General features: G+C 36.8%; 1 protein-coding gene across 1 annotated transcript in view; it reads left to right on the forward strand.

The window, feature by feature from the left end:
* The window catches only part of CACNA1A (calcium voltage-gated channel subunit alpha1 A), a 132,248-nt gene extending 113,574 nt beyond the window's left edge, over positions 1-18,674 (forward strand). Inside the window, exons 44-46 of the mRNA XM_072399471.1 lie at positions 2,495-2,693; positions 3,892-4,103; positions 7,321-18,674. Coding sequence (XP_072255572.1) covers positions 2,495-2,693; positions 3,892-4,103; positions 7,321-7,845 — 936 coding nt within the window. The 3' untranslated portion in view covers positions 7,846-18,674. The remainder of the gene's footprint in view (positions 1-2,494; positions 2,694-3,891; positions 4,104-7,320) is intronic.
* The last annotated feature ends 1,943 nt before the right edge of the window (positions 18,675-20,617 follow it).

Raw genomic sequence — 20,617 nt, forward strand, 5'->3', positions numbered from 1 at the left:
GTCATTGTGTTTTCTTTCTACTGTTTGTTCCACTCTCAAACATCTTCAGATTACTTGCACAGTTTTATATAGGATATAACCCCTGGGGAATGTGGCTATGGGACTGCTGCATAGGAGGTTATAGCTACAGCCCCTTGCAGTTGCGGGGGGTGATGCTCTTTATCAGGATTTTTTTTATATTTCATTAGGAATGCAGCAAATGAGAACCCCATGGTTAGCAAAGCCAGGAACTCAAACTCAAAGAAAATGGGTGGTTCAACCACCAGAACACACCTATATCTGGACTAATCAATAACCACTGGATGGGGGAAGGTTCATTTATATATTATACATATTTATTTTAGTAGGGATACCCCCTGAACACAAGCCAGGTATTGCTATCCTCTGCTGCAAGACATGCTGTTAATATTCGCAGTAATAAATACTTATTCCTGCATTTCTACACATTAATAATCTAACAGTGTTGAATGCCTGGTACCAAACTGTGCTCAGTAATTCCATCTGCCAGCCTCTATGTTAGTATTATGTCCACAAGAATTACAACAATCGAGCACTAAACTCACTTGCAAGCATTGGCTTTTAAAAATTCTTCAGGCAACATCATCATCTCTAGGGGGCCTCATTTCTTATGGTATCTCATTTAGAAGAACATTTGTACAGTCAGTTCTAAGCTCTTTTATTAAAACCTGTTATTCAGAAATTCCTTGATAGCAGTTGTGAAAACTATGTGCAAAAAATTAACTGGAGATAGAAGTCTGCCTGGGTACAATTGGGTCATCCTTCTTTTTCGGATATGCTGTACCTGTTTTTGTCTTATGGCTATGGTGTGAACCAGTAGGAAAATAATAATTCCAGCCAAAAAGAAAAGGAATGGTGATGTAATTGTTCCATGGCAGTACATGTATATTCAGTATATGGGCATCATACTTCTGATGGTAAAGTTGATTTAAGGGAAATCATGGGGCAAGAAAATTGCTGTGGATATACATTTATACACTTTTTTTTGGAGATACTGAGGTAGGCCTTCCAGGTCATTCAAATACTGACTGCACTGAGATGTATTGACTAGTCTCAGGATTGTAGTAAAAAGTGGCAATCCGTTTGTACAAAGCTGCTTTGAACATAGGTCAGAAATGATTAAACCCCTGTTGCTTCAGAGAAAAGTAATAAGCCAACTCCATGAGTGAAGGGACAGTGGAAGATTGCCCTTACCTCTTTTCCCCGGCAGATTTGTTACTGGTACAGTAGAGGAATGTATCTCCCCAAAAAGGAAGCAACAACAATTTCACAGAACATGGAACAATTCTTCAATTTATTCAAAACAAAAAAAAAAGTTTTGTCTACAGATACGCTTTAAAACCTTTTTGGTAAAAAGAAGTATTATCCTATATTATTTTTATTCAAAATTTTGAATGTGCTTTCTCATTTTAATACATATATAGTTTAATCAGCTTAGAGTTAGAGAAAGAAAACAAACCTGATTTTAGATTATGATTTATCTACTCAAACCTGATTTATCTACTCAAGCTTTTAACTATTGAACCCTTTAAGGTTTAGGAAATGATGATCAAGAGTTTCATCAATGTGTTATCCTATATAGTGTTAAATCCACAATACATATTCTCTACTGATTGCCACTGCAAAATGGAGAAAAAAAACAACAATGTGTATTAAAGACTTTCTATAAAAATGTATGTTTTAAAATAAAAGCATTAAAATGCAAGATTCCAGTGGCCAGCCAATTTGACATGATTCTTACAACAAAGGCATTTGCATTTTACAGTTCTTCTTTTACATGAAAATCATATTTAAAAAAGCTACATATTACCTAAATATGTTTGTCGAAGTCTAACCGCACTGACACCTAGTTACAAACAAAGATCAAAGTTCTACAGTGACCTTCATATAACTTTCAGTTAAGGTTGTGATAGACATTGAAGGCTTTAGTGGATGAAGCACAACAACCATGATTAGCATTACACATTGCCAATACAAGACAACATAAATGAAAGAAATATGTTTCTTGCAGCTCACCTTAAAAATACCTTGTTAAATGTGTTGAATTTGATGAAATTTGCAAAATGTGACTTGGCTTCATACATCCAAACATCTAAAGTTGGAACTCCCATGGTTGGTCCATAGCAACCAATCAGATTCAAACATACACTGGGTAATGAAAATAAAAGTGTTTGCAGTTGGGCTGCACAGTTCCCTAAAAGAAAAATCGCTGCTTATCAATGAGTCTGCAAAACTCATGGTTCATCGTGGACAATGAGTCCAGTTGCCAGCTTTGTTGATATAATAAACGAAACGTACACGGTACATAAACTGGTTTTGGAGGGGAAAAAAAAGATAGCTGTAAGTGAAGTAAAAAACACACAAAAATAAAGATTGTGCATTAGGAAAAAAGCCATACCAAAAGCTTGACTTTTGTGTAGCAATTCTTTTGAATTGGTGTTCTGATGTTGACTATAGCTGTATATTGATTTTGCAGACCATTGTGGATGGAAGTCCCATGAAACGTTCAGCCTCTATGCTTGGTCATTCTCGGTCCAAAGGAATCCGACTAAATGAATACTCATTGGAGAGGGTTACCCCTGACGAAGGCCCTCGCCATGGGCACCAACGTAGAAGAGAAAGGCGGCATCAAGTGTCTGAGAGATCCCTAACACGCTATGTGGATCTAGAATCAGGTGAGTGAAAATTGTTGCTCTTCAGAACATCTTCAGGGATACCCCAGCTCTTTGTGAACTTTTACAAAAAAGATTGTGAAGAGGTAGATTACACTGCGTTGTCCATATTTTCCTCTCTTTTTTGTTTATTTTTTAATGAAACTTACAGGATTGATTTTAAATGTAGTTTATCAATTTCATTGTTTTGAAGGGTCTGCAGCAGCATTGCCTTCTAGCTGTCTCCTGTAATATGTCTCCAATCTCCTTAACTATGTCCCCAGTATCCAACAACTCTGGTAGCAGTTTATGACTATATCCTGCAGCATGTGCACAGTCTCTGACCATCTTTTGTACCATGCCCATAGTCTCTGACCATACCCTGTTGTATGTCTGCAGTCTGTGACAGCTTTCTATAGATATACATTCATTTATTATTATGTGTGGTCCTTTGGTGATAATAGGGGCTACACTTGAGAAGCCCTACATTAAGGCAGGTAATGTAAAAAGCTATCTCAATTTGCTGCCCTGAATAAAGACACAGGATATAAGAATATAGGAAAAACACTGTTGCCTAGACTTTGCTGAGGAGAATCCTAATTGCATCTAAGTGTGTTGCTAATTTGCTTGATAAATGACCCTTAGTGTCTTGTCTTTTTTGCCCTTCTTTTTGCAGCATGTTAGACTCAATGGTTAGGCTCAACACTAAGGCTACGTACACATGTTCAAAAATAGTCGTTGGAAAGGATCTGTCACGATCCTTTCCAAAAACAAAAGACTGAAAGGTGTTTGAACAAGCTTTGTACGTACAGTACTGTTCTGCTCTATGGAGAGGGGAGGGGGGAGAATGATGGAGCGCCTCCCCGCTGTGCTCTCTTCCTTTCACTTATTATATGATAGTTCATCGTGCATGGATCCATCAGGGTAGATCGATGAACAATGTCGGACAAGCGCTGTACACATGACACATTCTCGTCCAGCCCTAAGTCGATTATCGGATGGGAATCATCTGACCTGTGTACGTAGCCTTACACATCAAGATAAAGATCAATTATTTTGACAGGATTAAATACAAACATTCCCAAAATAATAATTTTTCGCTACCGCCTTTGTAAATTGAGCTTATTGAGCTCCACAGACACTAGACCTGAGAGGCACATGAAGATGAAGAAGTATGAAAATCTTTCAACCCTGAATTTTAACCGTTTCCTACTTCTAACAGGCCTTGGTACAGAGCTCAGTACTACCACACAATCATGTGATCTGCCTTCAGAAGAACGTGGACGTACCCGGGACCGAAAGCATCACCATCATCATCACCATCATCACCACCACCACCATCACCATCCCGGATCAGAAAGGGAGCGCCTGGAGTATGGGAGACCTGGTTCTCGTTCTCCAAGTGCAGGTCGAGATTACACTCCACATAGACAGGTGGGTCCAGTCTTTTATGATTTGTAATATATGGGGTGGGGTGTTACAACATTATTGAATCACTGTATAGGGTTTGATTTAAGTCAGTGTAAATAACAGTGATGATGTGCAAGCTGCAGAAAACCATAAAAGCCATTCATCATTCACCAGTTAAGATCTGTCTGTACCAGGATTTTTTTTTTCATATTGGTTAATATAGGTTACTGCAGAGTTCTTAAAAAAACTAATAACTTTCTATTTAATACTACTTTCTGAATGCCTTTAGTGGTAACAGTAGGTATCTGACATCTCCAATGACATTAATAGGTGCCTACCTCTTGAGCAACACCTAAAGCCATATAAATATTGTTTGTTTGTTTTTTGGGGGGCGCACCAAGAACCAAATTAAATATGCAATATACAAAAAAGTGTCCATAAGAAAAGTACCTGTTGCTAATTTTATTTAATAATTTAGTCTTATGATAAGTACTAAACCATTCACATTACTACCAAAAGCAGATTACAGTTTTCTTACTACATTCATATACACATTTCAGATGGTGTATATTAGGTTGCAGTCAGTTTACCTAATAGTATATTTTTGGGCTGTGAATAGAAACAAATACAATGTTAAGAAAACATATCAATATAGCATTTCTGGAAGAATTCTAGCGCCGCACCCCAGAGTTACAAGATCCCAGAATTAGAGCTAAACTCCTGTCGCCAAACTAGCCCTCAATATGATGGAGATTAGAGACAGCAATTTATAATATGATTTTGTCACTAAGATCAACCTCCTGTGATGAAGTACATGTCTGCATCTGTATTCCAATAATTGAAGGATTGTAAAAAATCTGAGATGTGGCAGACTGTGGTATGCCAGGCTACGGCTAATCGAGTAGGAACTTATGGACACTTTTTTCTGTATGAAGTCTATTGAATTGTTTGTCATATTTACTAATTATTGTGCAAAGAAAATGCACTAATAATGTCAATTTCAATTAGGTATTTGCATTTTCTAACAATGCACTTTTATTTGAAACATTAATGTGAGGGTGTAGCCAGGCTAAGGAAATTACATATTTTCTAATGAACTGATCTTTTGTAGCTGCAGCCACTGTGGAGCAATTTATTTCCTGTTTCATTGCTCCCTTACCCAGTAGTGACTCCACATGTTTTTTTTTTCACTGCTCCCCTTCCCAGCAAAGACCCAACAAGTTAGCTTGCTAAACTAAACAGCCTTCCAGCATTAAAGTGGAACTTTAGTTCTACTTACAAGAATTGTGAGCAGGGCTAATTCTTTTTGCAGAAGGGACAAACAATGTCCTTTCTCCAATAAAACATACTTAACCACCTGTTCACAATTTTCTTTTTGTAGTACACTGAGCTGTGCATGTGCAGCACACATGTGCATGAGAGTAATGTCATCCCAGCCTGGCCATATAAGATGGCCGAAGTTCCGATTCCAGCAACCGGAGAGGAATAGGATGGCAGTGCCAGCTTGGACAGGTGAGTTTAAATTAAAAAAATTGAAATCAAACAGGTAAGCTTAGTTTATTGCTGAGAGGACATTCCTTGTCTTTTTAGCAATAAGGGCCTAATCCCTATTTTTGTTTTTTAGCTTTTTAAATTTGTAATATTACCATACAGCAATAGGTCTGGGAGGAGGAGCGGGGGGAGCTGAGCTGCTGAGTCGCTGCTTGAGCTAATCTACTGACTAAAAAAATGAATTACTTTGAAGATGAATTACCCCATGGTGCCTGCAGTTACAGAGTATTTTAATGCTTATTTATTGCTTTTTGACAATATGTAAAATACTTCAATGTCTGCAGCTTGGCCACAGATTTACTTTAAATCTAGAAACTGTCCAATTTCTATTTAAAATATTACCACTGCCTTTTGTTTTTGTATTAAGAACTGTGGCTTGCTATCATCATTAACTGACTTTGCTAAATCTATATAATTGTAGATCTTTTTATAAAAATACAGTAGATGTGGTGTTTAAAGTAAATATTTACCCAAACCTTATGTTATTTGCCTTCTTTTTGTGAAAAAAGTTTAATTATTAGAAAATGAGCCTAAAAGATAGCAGGGATAGATGAAGCTGAGATTTTTGGGGTGGGAGGAACTTACCCACTTGAAATGAGAATATTGTGTAAAAAATAGTCTCTAGGTAGTTAAGCCAGATGGTATCTACCTTAGTGGGTCAAAATACTAATCCTTGTTCTAAAATAGTCTCTAGGTAGTTAAGCCGGATGGTATCTACCTTAGTGGGTCAAAATACTAATCCTTGTTCTAAAACAGATGGTACATAAGCATAGATCTTACTCTCTATCCCCATTTCTTCCCTTCTTTCCTAATTCTTTACATTTCTGATATTTATTCCTTGGTTAAAGGGGTGCCACTGTAAAGCCCCCTCATTTCATTTTTTTCTTCCAGTGTTCCCCCTTTCTTTGCTTGCCTTTGTCCCCCTTGCTGGGGTATCAGCTTCCCATACTTTTACATTTTGCCCGCTGTTCATATATTTTAGAAGAAGCGGTGGTTGATTTTGGGTATACAGGAAGGAATGATAGAGGAGATTGTTGAGTTATTGGTGGGCTTTATCTGTCTTTTAGTTGCCTCTTCTTGCTTTAGTTGGATTTCCTGTCTCTTACCCCTGCTTGTTTTGCTCAATCTGCTTGTTCCTGCACAAAACTTACAGAAAATCCATCTCTTCTCCACTTTTTCTGTTATTTTTTTTTTATTTCCCTGTTGCACCCTTACCCTCTCTCCTCTCAACCCCATCATGACCCTTCTGTGTTTACGTGAGGGCACTTCTCTTCCCTTCCACTTGCTAATTTCTCAATTCACCCTCCTGTATCTGTTTCTTGAATGTTTTGTACTTGCTCATTCTTGCCGTCTTATAAATATGTTACTCATTTGTGTTTGCTGTTCTGTCAATCTACATTTGTCTCTGTGCATTTTTCTGTCTTTTTCATTGACCAAAACTATTCCTGTATCCTCATTCAATATCTTGTATGTACCTCTCTTCATAATGGATCATTTTCACCTGTCCTTGTCTGCTTTCTCACATCCTCTTTGTAATGTCTTTTACCTAATCTTCATGATTATCCATGTCTTCTCATTGCCCCCACTTCTTTGTCCTTCCTTTTGTGTCATGTATGTCCCCCACCTTGCGTGTCTCCTCTCGTGTTTTCTCTTGCTCTTGAATTCCCATTTTGTTTGGATTTTTGTGTAGGGCAGTAGTTCAGTGGATGGCAGCCCCGTGCCCTCAACCTCTGGGGCCAGCACACCCCGCAGAGGAAGGCGTCAGCTGCCCCAGCTTCCCCCAACCCCCAGGCCACGTATTACCTACTCCCCGGTGGTCCGCCGGCCTGCCAGCATCGGTCCCCCACAGCAGCTGTCCCCTTGCCGAATGACAACACCTATACCTAGAAGATATCCTCAGAGTGACAACCACATGAGCAGCAATGAGAGACGGGCCGCTCACAACGACTCTCCTCGATCACACCGCCACACCAGGGGACACTGCTCTGATGCCCCTCGCGCTGGATGCAGGCACAGTGGCCCTTACCGGGATTCCTCCTATGAGGGACCCCACCCCTGTGACCAGCGCACCTCCAGGACTGCCGACCCCGGGGGGGCACCTCCCCTATCGCCACATGGGCGCAGGTTGCCCAACGGCTACTCCCATGGGACCCCGCGACCCACTAAGTCTCGTCACGAACGTTACAGTGAGAGTGAGGAAGACGACTGGTGCTAAAAAAATAATACAGTATGTATATATATATATATATATATATATATATATATATATGGACTTCACTCTAGCAGGGAAAAAAGACACGTCTACAAAAAGGAATAAGAAAGGGGGAGGAAAAATATGTTTCCCAAAAAAAAATGAATTACCACCAAAAAGAAAATCCTCCTTTTGTTCCTTTCCACATTTTGGTATAAGGAAGGACGCCCTTGCAGCATGTTTTTTTATAATTCGATGTATTTTGGGAGGGCATATGTATTTTGCAAGAGAGTAGATGACACTCAGGAGGATAAAGCAACAAGTTTACCACCAAATTCCCCTCCCTGCTCTCGGAGCTCCCCGTTGTTATCACTATTCAGAACCATCTCCATTGCTCCAATTTTCCCATGTAGAAGAAAAAAAACGCAAAATGGCGTGAAAGTTTCTAAAAAGCTGCAGAGAACTTTTGGAAAATGTACAAAAAATGGTATTTTTTTCTCAATTTGTATTGATGAGTTTTATCATCCAGAGGATTGGATCTATGTGTGCTGGTTAATGTCATGGAGAAAGCACGTAGACACACACGAGCAAGAGTGTTTAGAGCTCATATTTGTTCATATTGCCTGCGGAAATGAGATTAAAAAAAAAAAAAAAAAAAATACGACAAAAAAAGACATAAAAGTTGGAGAAAAAAAAAGCAGCATTTGATTCAACATCTGATTTTTTGCTTGAAATTCCCAAAAACAAGACATAAAAAAAATCACAAAAACAAATTGCGTTGCTAACTTTAAAAGCTTTTTTTCCGACTTTGTTTGAAAAACGTTAGATGCGGAGTGTGGCGGATGCATGAATATTATAAATGGCAAAAAATGTTAAATATAAATATATAAATATATACACAATGAATTTAAAAGATAATGATAGATGAAAACTGGAATCTCTACCCAAGTGGCGAGCTGAGAATAATTTCTGTTTGTCAGAGAAAACGGGAGACATGGTTAAATGTGGTCTAAAGCTTGTTCTCTGGTTAGACAATGTCAAAAAGTAGACCATATTTACTGGCACACGGCCCCGTGGTGCCGTATTTTGAGTCTTGTTTTTACTTACCAGGCTCAGAAACATCTTTTGCATAGCTACACATGCACTTAAGGAAACTACACTCAAGTATATTTTTTTATTTTGGGTGGGATGTGAATGGAAATTATAAATATTTTTGCAGACAGAATGTGAGAATTCAGTTCTGAAAGTACTTTAGAATCCCTGCTGATGTTTTCACCAAGCCTTATGATACAAATAAGTGTCAGTTCAGCAACCAGTCAGGTTTGATCTTTAAGTGAAAAAGAATGAAATTGGTTCTTATAAAACAACAGCTCCACATTTGTTCCACATTTTTTTTTTAAAATAGCCCTGATGACTGAGTAAAGTGCTCTTTCAATTGGAAACCGGAACAAGGTGCCTTGGATTTTAAAAGGATAAGACAATTGGGAGCACTAAAATATGCCAAAATGAATTATATCCGTTAAGTAGAAGTGGCTGTTATGTATGAAAGGTCTGGTTTATTTGCCACAGGATTTTTCTTTATATATGCATATGAATTGAACTGCATATATTTCTACAATATTGTGACAGTTTTATTCCACTTTAAACATGTCTCCCATGTTGTATTAAAGACCCCAGCATGGATTTAACAAATTTTCAAAATATGTGTTTTCCTTTTATGTTTCTGCTCTCCTGTCTTGATTTGTTCATGTTTTAATGTGTATCTGTGTTATATTTGTGGACATGGCTCAGATCTCCTCACCTCCCTTGGGGTGCAGTGGTCAGATGGGTGTTCTTGCAGATCATTACAAACAACGTTTGGGGGAGAAATGTGCATGAAAGGGAAGAGAGATCTCTGCATGACTTGTTCTAAGCTGAGGACACATGTTTCAGCTTGGTATGCGAGAAAGTATGCTAAATATTTCAATTAAAAAAATGTAAGGTTTGCAAAAAAACCCATCTGTCATTGAACTTGAAGGAACCTATATTTACAATTGCATTTACTTATTTTGTAGCTGGTATCTTGTCAGTTGGTTATACATACTGGTCTTCAGGTCTTTTGTCACAAATGAGCTGGTCACTTCAGTATACTTTCTATGATTATGATGTTTAGGGGGTTCTTAGTTTTTAAAAATGTTCCCAGTCAGAAAAAGCTTTCTTTAGTAAGAAGATGGTGTTAATGGAATTTTCTATGGACATATTATTGATCAGGTTTTCACCAGCCTATAATTGTATTGCTATTTTGGGACATTTGGCAACTGTCTGACTGCTCTTTGCATCCCATGGATAGTTTAGGCATTTCAAAATATAACTTTAACATTTCCTTAATTATTCTTTATAGCACCAACATTCCTGAAACAAAGTGCCACTCAGATCGGACTTGTCAGCTGAGAACATACACAATTTTTGGATGGAAACATCTAGAGCAGTGTTTCCCAACCAAGTTGCTCAGGGTTCCTTGAGCAATGAGCCTCTTAGCTCAGTTTCAGTTGTAAGGGTGTCTTTCTTCCAACTTGCCAACAATGTAAGAGGAATTCTTTCCACTGACCACCACTCTAATATACTGTGAGCTGTGGATATAGTAATTATAGCAGGGGGTCTCTTAAGACCTGAAAATTATTTCAATGGTTTTCTCATGTTAAATAGGGAAACTGGCGGACCTAAAGAAACTCCATACAAAGGGAGAAAATAATAAAATATAAACTCTGTGCACACATGTCAACATGTATGTCAACACTGAGGTTCTGTCCATCAAGATACAGAATAACTTCTTAATAAATTAAATACATGTAATTGCCTCCTAGACCTGATTACATTTTCCAATAAGTTGTGGCTTTGACCTGTAGACCTTCAGTTTTTATGTTTAATAATATGTTGGCCAGCAGACTTGTATATGCTACTAAATAAGCTTATCATTAATGGAAAACCACTACTGAGAAAAATATCGGAGGGCTACTATTGTTAATCTCCATTTTAGAATACTTCCTGACTGTCTCTGGCTTCTGTATTTCCAACTCACCAACTTGGAATCCTGCAGATTGGAACATCAGAGTATAAATATAATTCCTGATCTGCATACTTGTTCTGGGTAAGTGACTCCAAAAGTACTGATGCCAGCAAAGTAGCATAACAGACTGGGGAGATTTACAATGAAACCTCTGTATTCTCTCAGTATAGGTTTCTTTTATGCTTAGTGAAGGTCAGGCTCATGTATAAAAATATCTTTATATAGCCTATAGAACCCAATCAAATTCTGCTTTCATGTCCCTGTGAGAAATGGATTGGTTGGTGCATGGACCTTCTTTACATTTGTACAGTGAAGTCCAATGCTTCGCTGGTAGAGTGCATTTGAAAATATTATGATATCACAACTCATTTTAAATCCTGATTTGCTGGTACTTCCACCCACGCTATAAAAGTGGTGGCGCAGCTGTGTAATGACAGTTCTCATGGTATCCTACTACTGCTCATTTAAGGCACAAAGGGACCGTGAAATGCCTTTTCAGCACTGCTCTTCCTTGGAGGTTCTTGGTCCAGACTCCAACAGCAGGTCACTGATTGAGAACAACCCAAATTACTGTGGGAAATGGATCACAGAATGAGACAGACTGAGCCAGCCACCTCTGCTTTAGCATGCATATCTGGCCTGTTTAGCTTCTCTAAAGGGCAGGGTTGTAAACTTGTTATGCACTACGCGGTGCCCTTTTTTTGCACTAAAATAGGTGTTATGTTACCATGAAAGTGTTTAAAAAAAAAAAAAGAAAAAAAAAGAAAAGTAACTCAGGTTGTAGAAAATGTGTGCTGACCTGCAGCTTGGACACCTGCTACGCACAGTGTACCCAGAAAATAATGACAAGGGTACAGACCAAGGCAGACAAGTATTGTACGCAGATGCATCACTGCACTATTTTTGTCTATTATGGGTGTTTGATAAAAAAAGACGTATGAAATAAAGGTTTTAATTTTATGTTTGCATTATGCTGTAAGCTAAAAAGTCAAATGAAGGATCATTTCATAAATGTTCCTTGTAGTAAGAGATGACACATGGTACTGCAGCTCTCTGTTGGTATCCAGAACCTTGTGACTGTTTCATGACGATCAGAATGATGTTGATTACTTTACAGTATTTATAACGCTCCAGCAGTTTACATGGTGCTGTAAAATTTCTAAAGATGTTTACAAGCATTCAAAGGAAAAGGATCTTTTTGTAAAGACTGAAGAAGATGTCCAGGTAACATGAAAGTCAGCCAGAATTATACAAATGAAAAGTCATTAATTGTTTTCGTTATGTTTTTTTATTATCTATTTACAAAGAAAAAACATACGATATTCCATAATTTATAGAATTCTTCTTCTCCGACTAGCTAACTTTCTCTATCTCGCTCTCTTTATATATAAATATATATGTGCTGTTCTACCCAGCACTACACTCTTTCCACAGTCAATAGTACAAAGGGATGTACATTCTAACTGTCAGCACCGTTAAAAACTTCTTAGTTCTCTAGTTAGGAAAGAAACTTTGCCGTGTTTGCAGTGGAGGTCCAATCATAGGCAGTGGAGAATTTGTTCTTATAACTTTAATCCACAAATTGTTTCTAGATCACGTTTCATGATGGAATGTACAGCTTGAATAATTGGTAGCAAGACCATCTCACAAACATTTGCACACACTCATTTAACATAGACGTTTGCTTGCATACATAATTGCCAACCCCTTCAAATATTGTCTATAGGCACTTTGCTGTTGATCCTATGTTGCTAAATCATCTGGTGCAATATTGTCTTAAGAATCTGAACAGCCGTAGCTATCTTAGGCCTTATACACAAGAGCAGTTTTTCTGCCAGTTTTGACTGACCAGCCCACCTGATTTGATTACTGACTGGTAATTAATCTATTGTCAATCCCAAAACCCGGAACACATGTATGATATTTTACCTTCTATTCCTTAAGGTGGAGATAATGTACACCACGGGACCATACAGAGAATGCTCCAGCAAATAGATGCGTTCAATCAGATTTGTCGAATAGTCAAAATGGTGAATTTTCTATCTATATTACCTAGCATATACAATCACTACACATCTAATTGAGGATAAAAAAATTTGCACTTCTTTTGGGTTTCCAGTTGAGATTACTGTGCATTCTGGTTTAGTGATCAGACAGGAAGTGAGACTAGTGTAGTTTTTCCAATTGGTTAGTGAGCCTCAGACAACTGCCAATTTAGGTAGTTTTTAGAAACAAAAAATAAGAAAGCATAAAAGATACAGGTATAAAAATATAGTTAGTGGTGTTAGCACCCCATAATATGATAGTAATACGAAATAGCAATAACCAGTGATAATATGTAAGCAGTAGTTATACCAGAAATAAGTTGTGCACAATGAGATTTGATCTTTCACTTTACTGTCCCCACTAAGCATGGCCTAAGGGCACAATAACTATTCCAATAATATTTGGTTTACACTTGAGCTTTTCTTGTAAAGCTTTGGCTTGGCTTAAAGCTTTTCTGCCACTAATTCTTTTAATTATTATTATTATTATTAAACAGGATTTATATAGCACCAACATATTACATATAGCTGTACATTAAATATTGGTTACAAATGGCAGACAAATACAAACAATGATATAGGAGGAGAAGAGGACCAATAAAACATGTTAAAACAGTGTTACACAAACATGTAAAAGAAGACACTTGTTCTCCAACTAGTACATGACAGCTATCATATGAATATAAGCTCACTCTGAAAATAATTAACACATATAACAGATAATGTGGTGACTTTACAAGTATATATTATGGTCATTGCCTCCAGTGCCCAGTTTGTAAACAGTAAACTCAGACACTGGATCCATGGCAAAGTAAGACATATGCAACAAGAATCCAAAGGAACAGAAACTTGCAGAAAATGATAGTGCTAGCTGGTACAGCTGGATCCCAAAAAGTGAAGTTGTTAATGTAATATAAAATTGTGGCCAAAAGGTAGATATTACAAAAGCAGTAATTATAATATTTTCCAGCCCTATCTTAAGATGATATTATGATCCTAAGTATATTATGATAATTATGTGTTCTAGCTTTGCAATTTTTCTTATGTTTACCACTTTTCATGCCTGTCTACAAGCATCATCTTCTAAGCATGCTCAGTGTGCTTTTAAAAGACTGCAGAAATGTAAAACCACAGACTTGTAATCCTTTCTAATCGGTCACACTTATCTCACAAATAATAAGGCAGCTAATGAGCAGTAACTACTAAATACATTTTACAAAACAATTTGATATGAGTTTCCACATAATTCCAAACAACAGATCCTTTTTATAAGCATATTTCAACTAATTTCTAATAAAAGTATAGAATGCATTACATGCCAATTCTGGTTAAACAGGCCAATAGATTGAAGCATGAGAAATAACTGATTTCACAACAATTGCTGAATAATACTGAATATTATTATTGAAAGCAAACCAATCAATATAGGCATATTTACCACTGGGGTTTTTCTAAATGATCATGTTTGACATAAATATTATATATAATATAAAGAATTGAACAATTCAATCCCACAATCAATTACTGCCTTTCCAACACATGGAAGATTCCCACGAGGAACTCCTTGAGGGAATGTCTGATCCCCTGCTTTATAAATAGAGCTCATAGGACAGGTGCTTATGTTGAGGGTAAAATTTCCAGTGAACCAATTTGGACAAGACAGCTTGTACATGCTAAAAACACGGTTACTATATGTCCCTAGAGTTACATACCCTTAGTCGATCCATTTTTCCATTATTTAGTAAATGCCTGGTGTTCATACACCTAATTAGAGGTTTCAAAATCAGAAATGAAGAAGTTGAGTCTGCCTGCCTTACAGACAAGGAAGAGAGCCCACTGGTGAGCAAACATCATCCATATTATATTTAAAATCTGCAGATAAAATGCAAAATGACAATTAACTTTTTGTGAAAACAGAGCAGGAAATTCTAAAAGAAGAGAACACACATGAAAAAAAGATTAGACAAGAACACCTATGCAAACATGGATTTACACTTCAATTTAGGGGCTTGGTATACATAGTTGCCTGTTTGGTGCACATCAAATATACGGAGCAGATCTGGTTAATTATGTGCAGCACACTTGGCTCGTTTTAAAGCATGTATAGGAAGCCAAATGCAGATCTGGTTCGAAATGTTCCTATGTGTACTGGTGTGCAATACCTATTCATAGCTCCCAGCTCCACTAAACTTAAAGTCCAACAAGAAAAATTTTATTAGCAATCCAGTTGATAAATTAATTCAGTGTTCAGAAGTAAAGTGGTAAAATAGCTGTTTTATGGGCCAAATGTGTCAACTTAATCGATAGCACAGAATTTCCTCTCATCTCAGAATTTAGCCCGCTGGGATGGTCAGTCAGATGTGCCCATGTGATACCTAAAGTAAGAAGAACTATAGATGTGAGGTTACATTTCCCAGAAAAACCATATATCTTTATGATGAAGAGAAGTTCTTGTAGCCACAGGAATTAGATGATGAAAAACTGTTTGACCTCAGACTTAGGAGGAAACTAAAATGCACCATAGCTTTGTGGACAGCTGCACAGCTATACAATGGTGGTTTGAATTTATAAACTTCAGTTCCAAGATTATACTTAAAATTTACACTAATTAATAATGCTGCTATATAAAGATGACTTGTTTGATTTTGGGTATAGGTTGGCTTCATTAGCAGCCACATTTTTGATTGGTATTCTTTGACTATATCTATAACTTCACTTGAAGGTATTAGTAGACTTACTTATCAATTATTTCCTCCTTCAGACACATTAACTAGTAAAGCCCAGAGTCTTCAGGAACATAGTTGGGAAGTTTCTTAATCACTCAGTTATCCAAATACATGTCCCGTATTTTGTTACCTGGAGTGTCAGTGAATTAAAAGACATCCCCCTGCACCTCCCAGTTAGCTTTAGAAAAATAAAATACTGTCAATTATAGTAAACATTTGCAATGCAATGTTATAAATGTGTGCTGTGCCAAATAATATTACCTAATGCTTCATGATCTACAGATATAGTACCTGCATAACTGCTCAACAGATGCCCTAGATGTTATTTTATTTTTGCAATGTTGGCAACTAATAAAAGCAAGCAATAAACTGTCACATTTACACAATAATATGAAATTAGAAGCACACACTTAAGGCTCTATGCATAAATCCAGGGAATCTGATATTCCCTCAAACATTTTCTGGTAGAAAATCTTCCAGGGCTATGTGTTTCAATGGCAGTAATTGAATCTCCACCATGTTTGAAGGAATGTCAGATTCACTGCTTTATAAATTGGGTAGATTGTATACTACAAAGTCATTAAGATAATACAAAGTGATAACCTGATACAGTATTATGGGCAATCGGTGCAAACATGTACAACTCTGAAAAAAGCTGCATGCTTTCTTGCAGACATTAAGCCTGGGCCCCCTTAGGACTATGGGGCCATAGCAGTAAGGGCCTCTTCCATTGCTACCATCACTTTATATATTCTTTTTTTTGTTTGTAACAAATGTTGCCGCACTGTAAAGGCCACTGTATGGATTTTAATAGAAATATGTACCTTACAGTCACTAAATTACAATTAAATATTTACAGTTTTTGCAGATATTGACAGGACGCTAATTGAATTGAACCATACAGTTTATCAGGGGACATTTATGAAAGCAATGACAATTCTGACATTTTAACAACTGGAAAAAGAAATCGAAATGATTTTATTGCTATCTCAATGTTTTATTAAACTGTACCTATACAGCTGTTTCAAGAAATGTGTCTAATGTGCTTAGCTACCTATACTTGCAACAATATCATTCAGTTTATCATGTTTGTTTATTTTTATTACCATTTTATTGTCAGTGTAAGCTATGTATTTCATCTGTCTGATTGTTAAGCTGCAGAATTGTATGTGTGTGTGTTTAAAGAGCGATTCAATAGTCTGCACATTTTGAGAGCACAAAAGATTCCTCAGCTGCCTGATCATATATGAAAAACTCAATGGGGTGGGGGCATGTTTTATTTACCCATCCTTCATTGGTTAGTATGAGGGTTCATTGCAATATCTAAAAGATTTATTTGAAGCACACTTTTCAGACATTTTTAACTCAAAGTACCATTCCTGTCAACAAGCAGATGTCACAAGATGTTGCTATTAGTTTTTGCTCTTCTTTGTGCCTCTCCTTTATTACCACAAATATCTTCTCAACCACCTTTACCCTCTTTAGTTAAACACCCCTCACTGAGGTTTGTGCCTGAAGTTAGGTCCCCCAAAAGTAAAACTAGTTTCAGAGAAGTGGACAGAGTTCAGTTTCTGACTCATAGAGACATAATTTGCTGTAACACAGGACTTTTACTTTGGGTTAAAATTAACAAGTCAACTTTATTAATGCCAGTTTGACATTTATCATCACCCAGCAAAAGGTAATATTTAGGCCTGGGAAGAAAAAAAAAATCAATGCTACATATAACATGTATTATCTATCCTATCTCTTTAACAAGAAGTGTTCAATTTCAGTCTTCCAGGGAAACAGGAAGACTGGGATTTTGGCATAATCATTTTCTTACCTAAAGGAAATCTGTGGTATCTTCTTACCTAATAAGCAGAATCACATCTTAGTAATACATTTAAATGTCCCCCGCCTTATGCTAGTACGAGCTATTTAAATATTTATTTTACCCACCGAAAATTGTTTTCCTAGTCTCAAGTTTGTGCTAATATTCCACTACATCAATAGATACCAATTCTAGACAAAACCAAGCAAAGTGTGAACATTTATTTTTGAATATCACAGCTTCCTCAACGGCCTGTATTTTTGTATGGAGAATGTACACTGCTTACAAAAATGTAATATTTCCTCACCCTGACTTACAAGATACATGAGGAAGGTGTAAGCTTTATATAAATCACTTGTTTACATTTATTAGGTGCAGTATGAGGAATCTTTCTAAGCAGTGAAATATGTCTAGCTGTGGCAGGTAGTCAGTCAAAAAATTCATTAAGCAAAATTTTCTACATCTGGGGTATGAAATTGTGACCTTAAATCATGATACTGTAAACGTAATGTTTAAATAATGCTTTAGCTCTCTCCTTAAATATTTCCCAAAGGCTATGTGATGAAAGCTTTTCCCCACATGCATGAAATTAATATAGGGGTAAGTCTAAACCTTAAGCTTCTGGGGGAATACTTAAGTAGATGAATTAAAGGCTGATATCTGTATATCACGGTGAAGAGAGACTGTAAAATATTATGTATATGATCACAAATTTATAATTACACAGAAGCACCTTCCATCTCTTTTTTATTATTGTATTGGCTTCAATATAGTTTCATGTAATTATATAAATGATAAGACTAGATTATTGTGATCAGATTGTATTTTATTGACTAAGTTTTTCCAGCTATCAGCTCGCCACTGTTGGAGGCAGAGGTTCGATATACTTTAACCCAGTTACCGCCAGTGAATCAGGCAAGGTCCAGTGAATACATTCACTTGCCAGCTTTTCTGATACGGGAAAAGGGTTAAAGGGCACCACAGGTCTAAGAAAGATTATGCTGTTGACATTTCTTTACAAAAAGTAAAAAAACAAAACAAAAAAACAAAAAGGGCCAAAAAAATGACCCTGATAATGCAAAGCTGGTCAAGCTACTTTACTTTTTATCCTGCCATTTTTCCTGTTTGATTTTAGAATAAAAAAACTAAAAATATCAATAAAAATGAAGATGTTTTGATGCATTTTAAAAAGAAAAAAAATAAATAAATAGTAAACTGCTTTACATGGCTGTTGTAAAAGAGAGACCAGTTATTATTTTATGTCTGCTTGTTATTAAAACAAGAAAAAAAAAGTGTGAGTTACATTTCAGCATTTGGGCAGCTTCCATCATTGTCTACACAAAAAAACATTGCAGTTATTCATGACAAAGACAGACTCCAATAAACATTACTAGAGGCTCACTAGATGATAGTAAGATTTCACCTCCAAAACGCTTGGCCAGAATTTGGATCTAAGGAGGAATTGTAAGAGAAAATATAACATTTCATCCAACACCATCCCTCCTTGTATGAAGAATTCTTACCATAGGACCAGTAATGATTGCATTTATGTGAACAATATTGTGTTTTAAAATTAATATGAAGGCTTACCTAAGAATTAACTATTTGTACTCCTTACATTATTTACCTTAAACTTTGTTTTTCTAAGGATGGCTCTAAGTAAAGCTAAGAGTCAGAGCTGACATCCCATAATTGGACCGTCTTGAGATGGCTGGGTGCAGAGATCAGGCCACTGCAACCCTCTGCCCTTCCAAACCAGCTTGACTAGCTTAACTTTAGGCCCACTTTAAGAGCTACAACAGGGGCTAAACTATAACTGCATTGGTCCCTGTGAAGAATTAAAAGCCAGTCTTCAACACTGAAAGGTAAGTGGCGTCAGTAGAGGTGGGTAACATTATACTCCAGTCTCAACTATGCACCCCATTCAGTAAAGACTGCATATGGACACTACTTTATGTACAACTTTTATATACTGTCAGTAGATTTACAAAAAGTGACATCCAGAGATTATGGTCATGATTTAATAAAGCTCTCCAAGACTAGAGAAAACAGAATACCATGGGAGAAGATGGGTGATCCAGCAAATCTGGAATGGATCTTGTCTAGGATTGAAAACGTTGCCCACTAATAGCAATGATTTTAATGATGGATTAAGAAATCCAGTCCATCTTCATGAGTTTTTGCGGAGCTTTAATAAATCAGGCCCTATGTGTACTAATAGGCTTACTTAAAAGTAAACTATAATAGTTTGGGTAATATTTTAAACTGTAGTTTTATATACAGTGTATCTGTATTTATGCCTCTTTTAGTTTTTGGTTCACATTTATTACACGATGCACCCTTGACACGGGATTTTGGAACACTGGCTCAGAGTGCTACACTTCTATATTGCTGTTCCATGAGCTGATGTACAAAGGTATAAGGGATATAGGGTTATGTTACTATACAGGCATATTCAAGAACATCTTAAAATTATGGTGAAAAAGTTTTCTTTCCTTTGACTGGATGTAAACGTTAGGATGTTTACTATACTGCAATACAGTTCACACTTTAATACAAAACAATTCAGCAGGAAACACAAACAATGCCTTTTCTACCATATGTGCACTCATGTAATTATGTAATCAGTAGAGATCACAAACTGCTATGGACTGCAGGTTTCAGCATGAGTTTAGCTAGAAATGAAAATGCTGGGGATTCTTGGTTCTTCCCTCAGGTAAAGGTTTGGAGGAGTAATCCAAAGGATTACTCTTCCTTCAGTTCTTATGTGGCTGTAGCTAATAGTGGCCATTGTGACCTGCCTCCAGAACTCTGCACATCTGATTCAACTCTCCTGCACATATCATTATTTGGCCAACTGAAATGCTTAGGCTATTGTAAATAATGTTTGCCTTGGTTTCTGATGAAAATAACATTTTAATTCAAAGCCTACCAAAACCAAGGACCTTCCAGACTGCCAGCAAAATCTGTAAGAAACCAGGAGTAACCACACATTACACATGCACATAAGGGCTGTCATCTGTCCTGGAATTGCTGGTAAAGTGTCCAGGAAGGCAGAGGAAAAGCTAGGTGATCACCAGACAGGCAGATTGCACAAACATTTTTTAATGTCCATATTACAGGTGAATGAGAAGAGGCATAATTTTTAAATATTCTCCCTCTTTTG

The sequence above is a fragment of the Pyxicephalus adspersus genome, chromosome 2, assembly GCF_032062135.1.
Source record: "Pyxicephalus adspersus chromosome 2, UCB_Pads_2.0, whole genome shotgun sequence".
NCBI classification, from domain to species: Eukaryota; Metazoa; Chordata; class Amphibia; order Anura; family Pyxicephalidae; genus Pyxicephalus; species Pyxicephalus adspersus.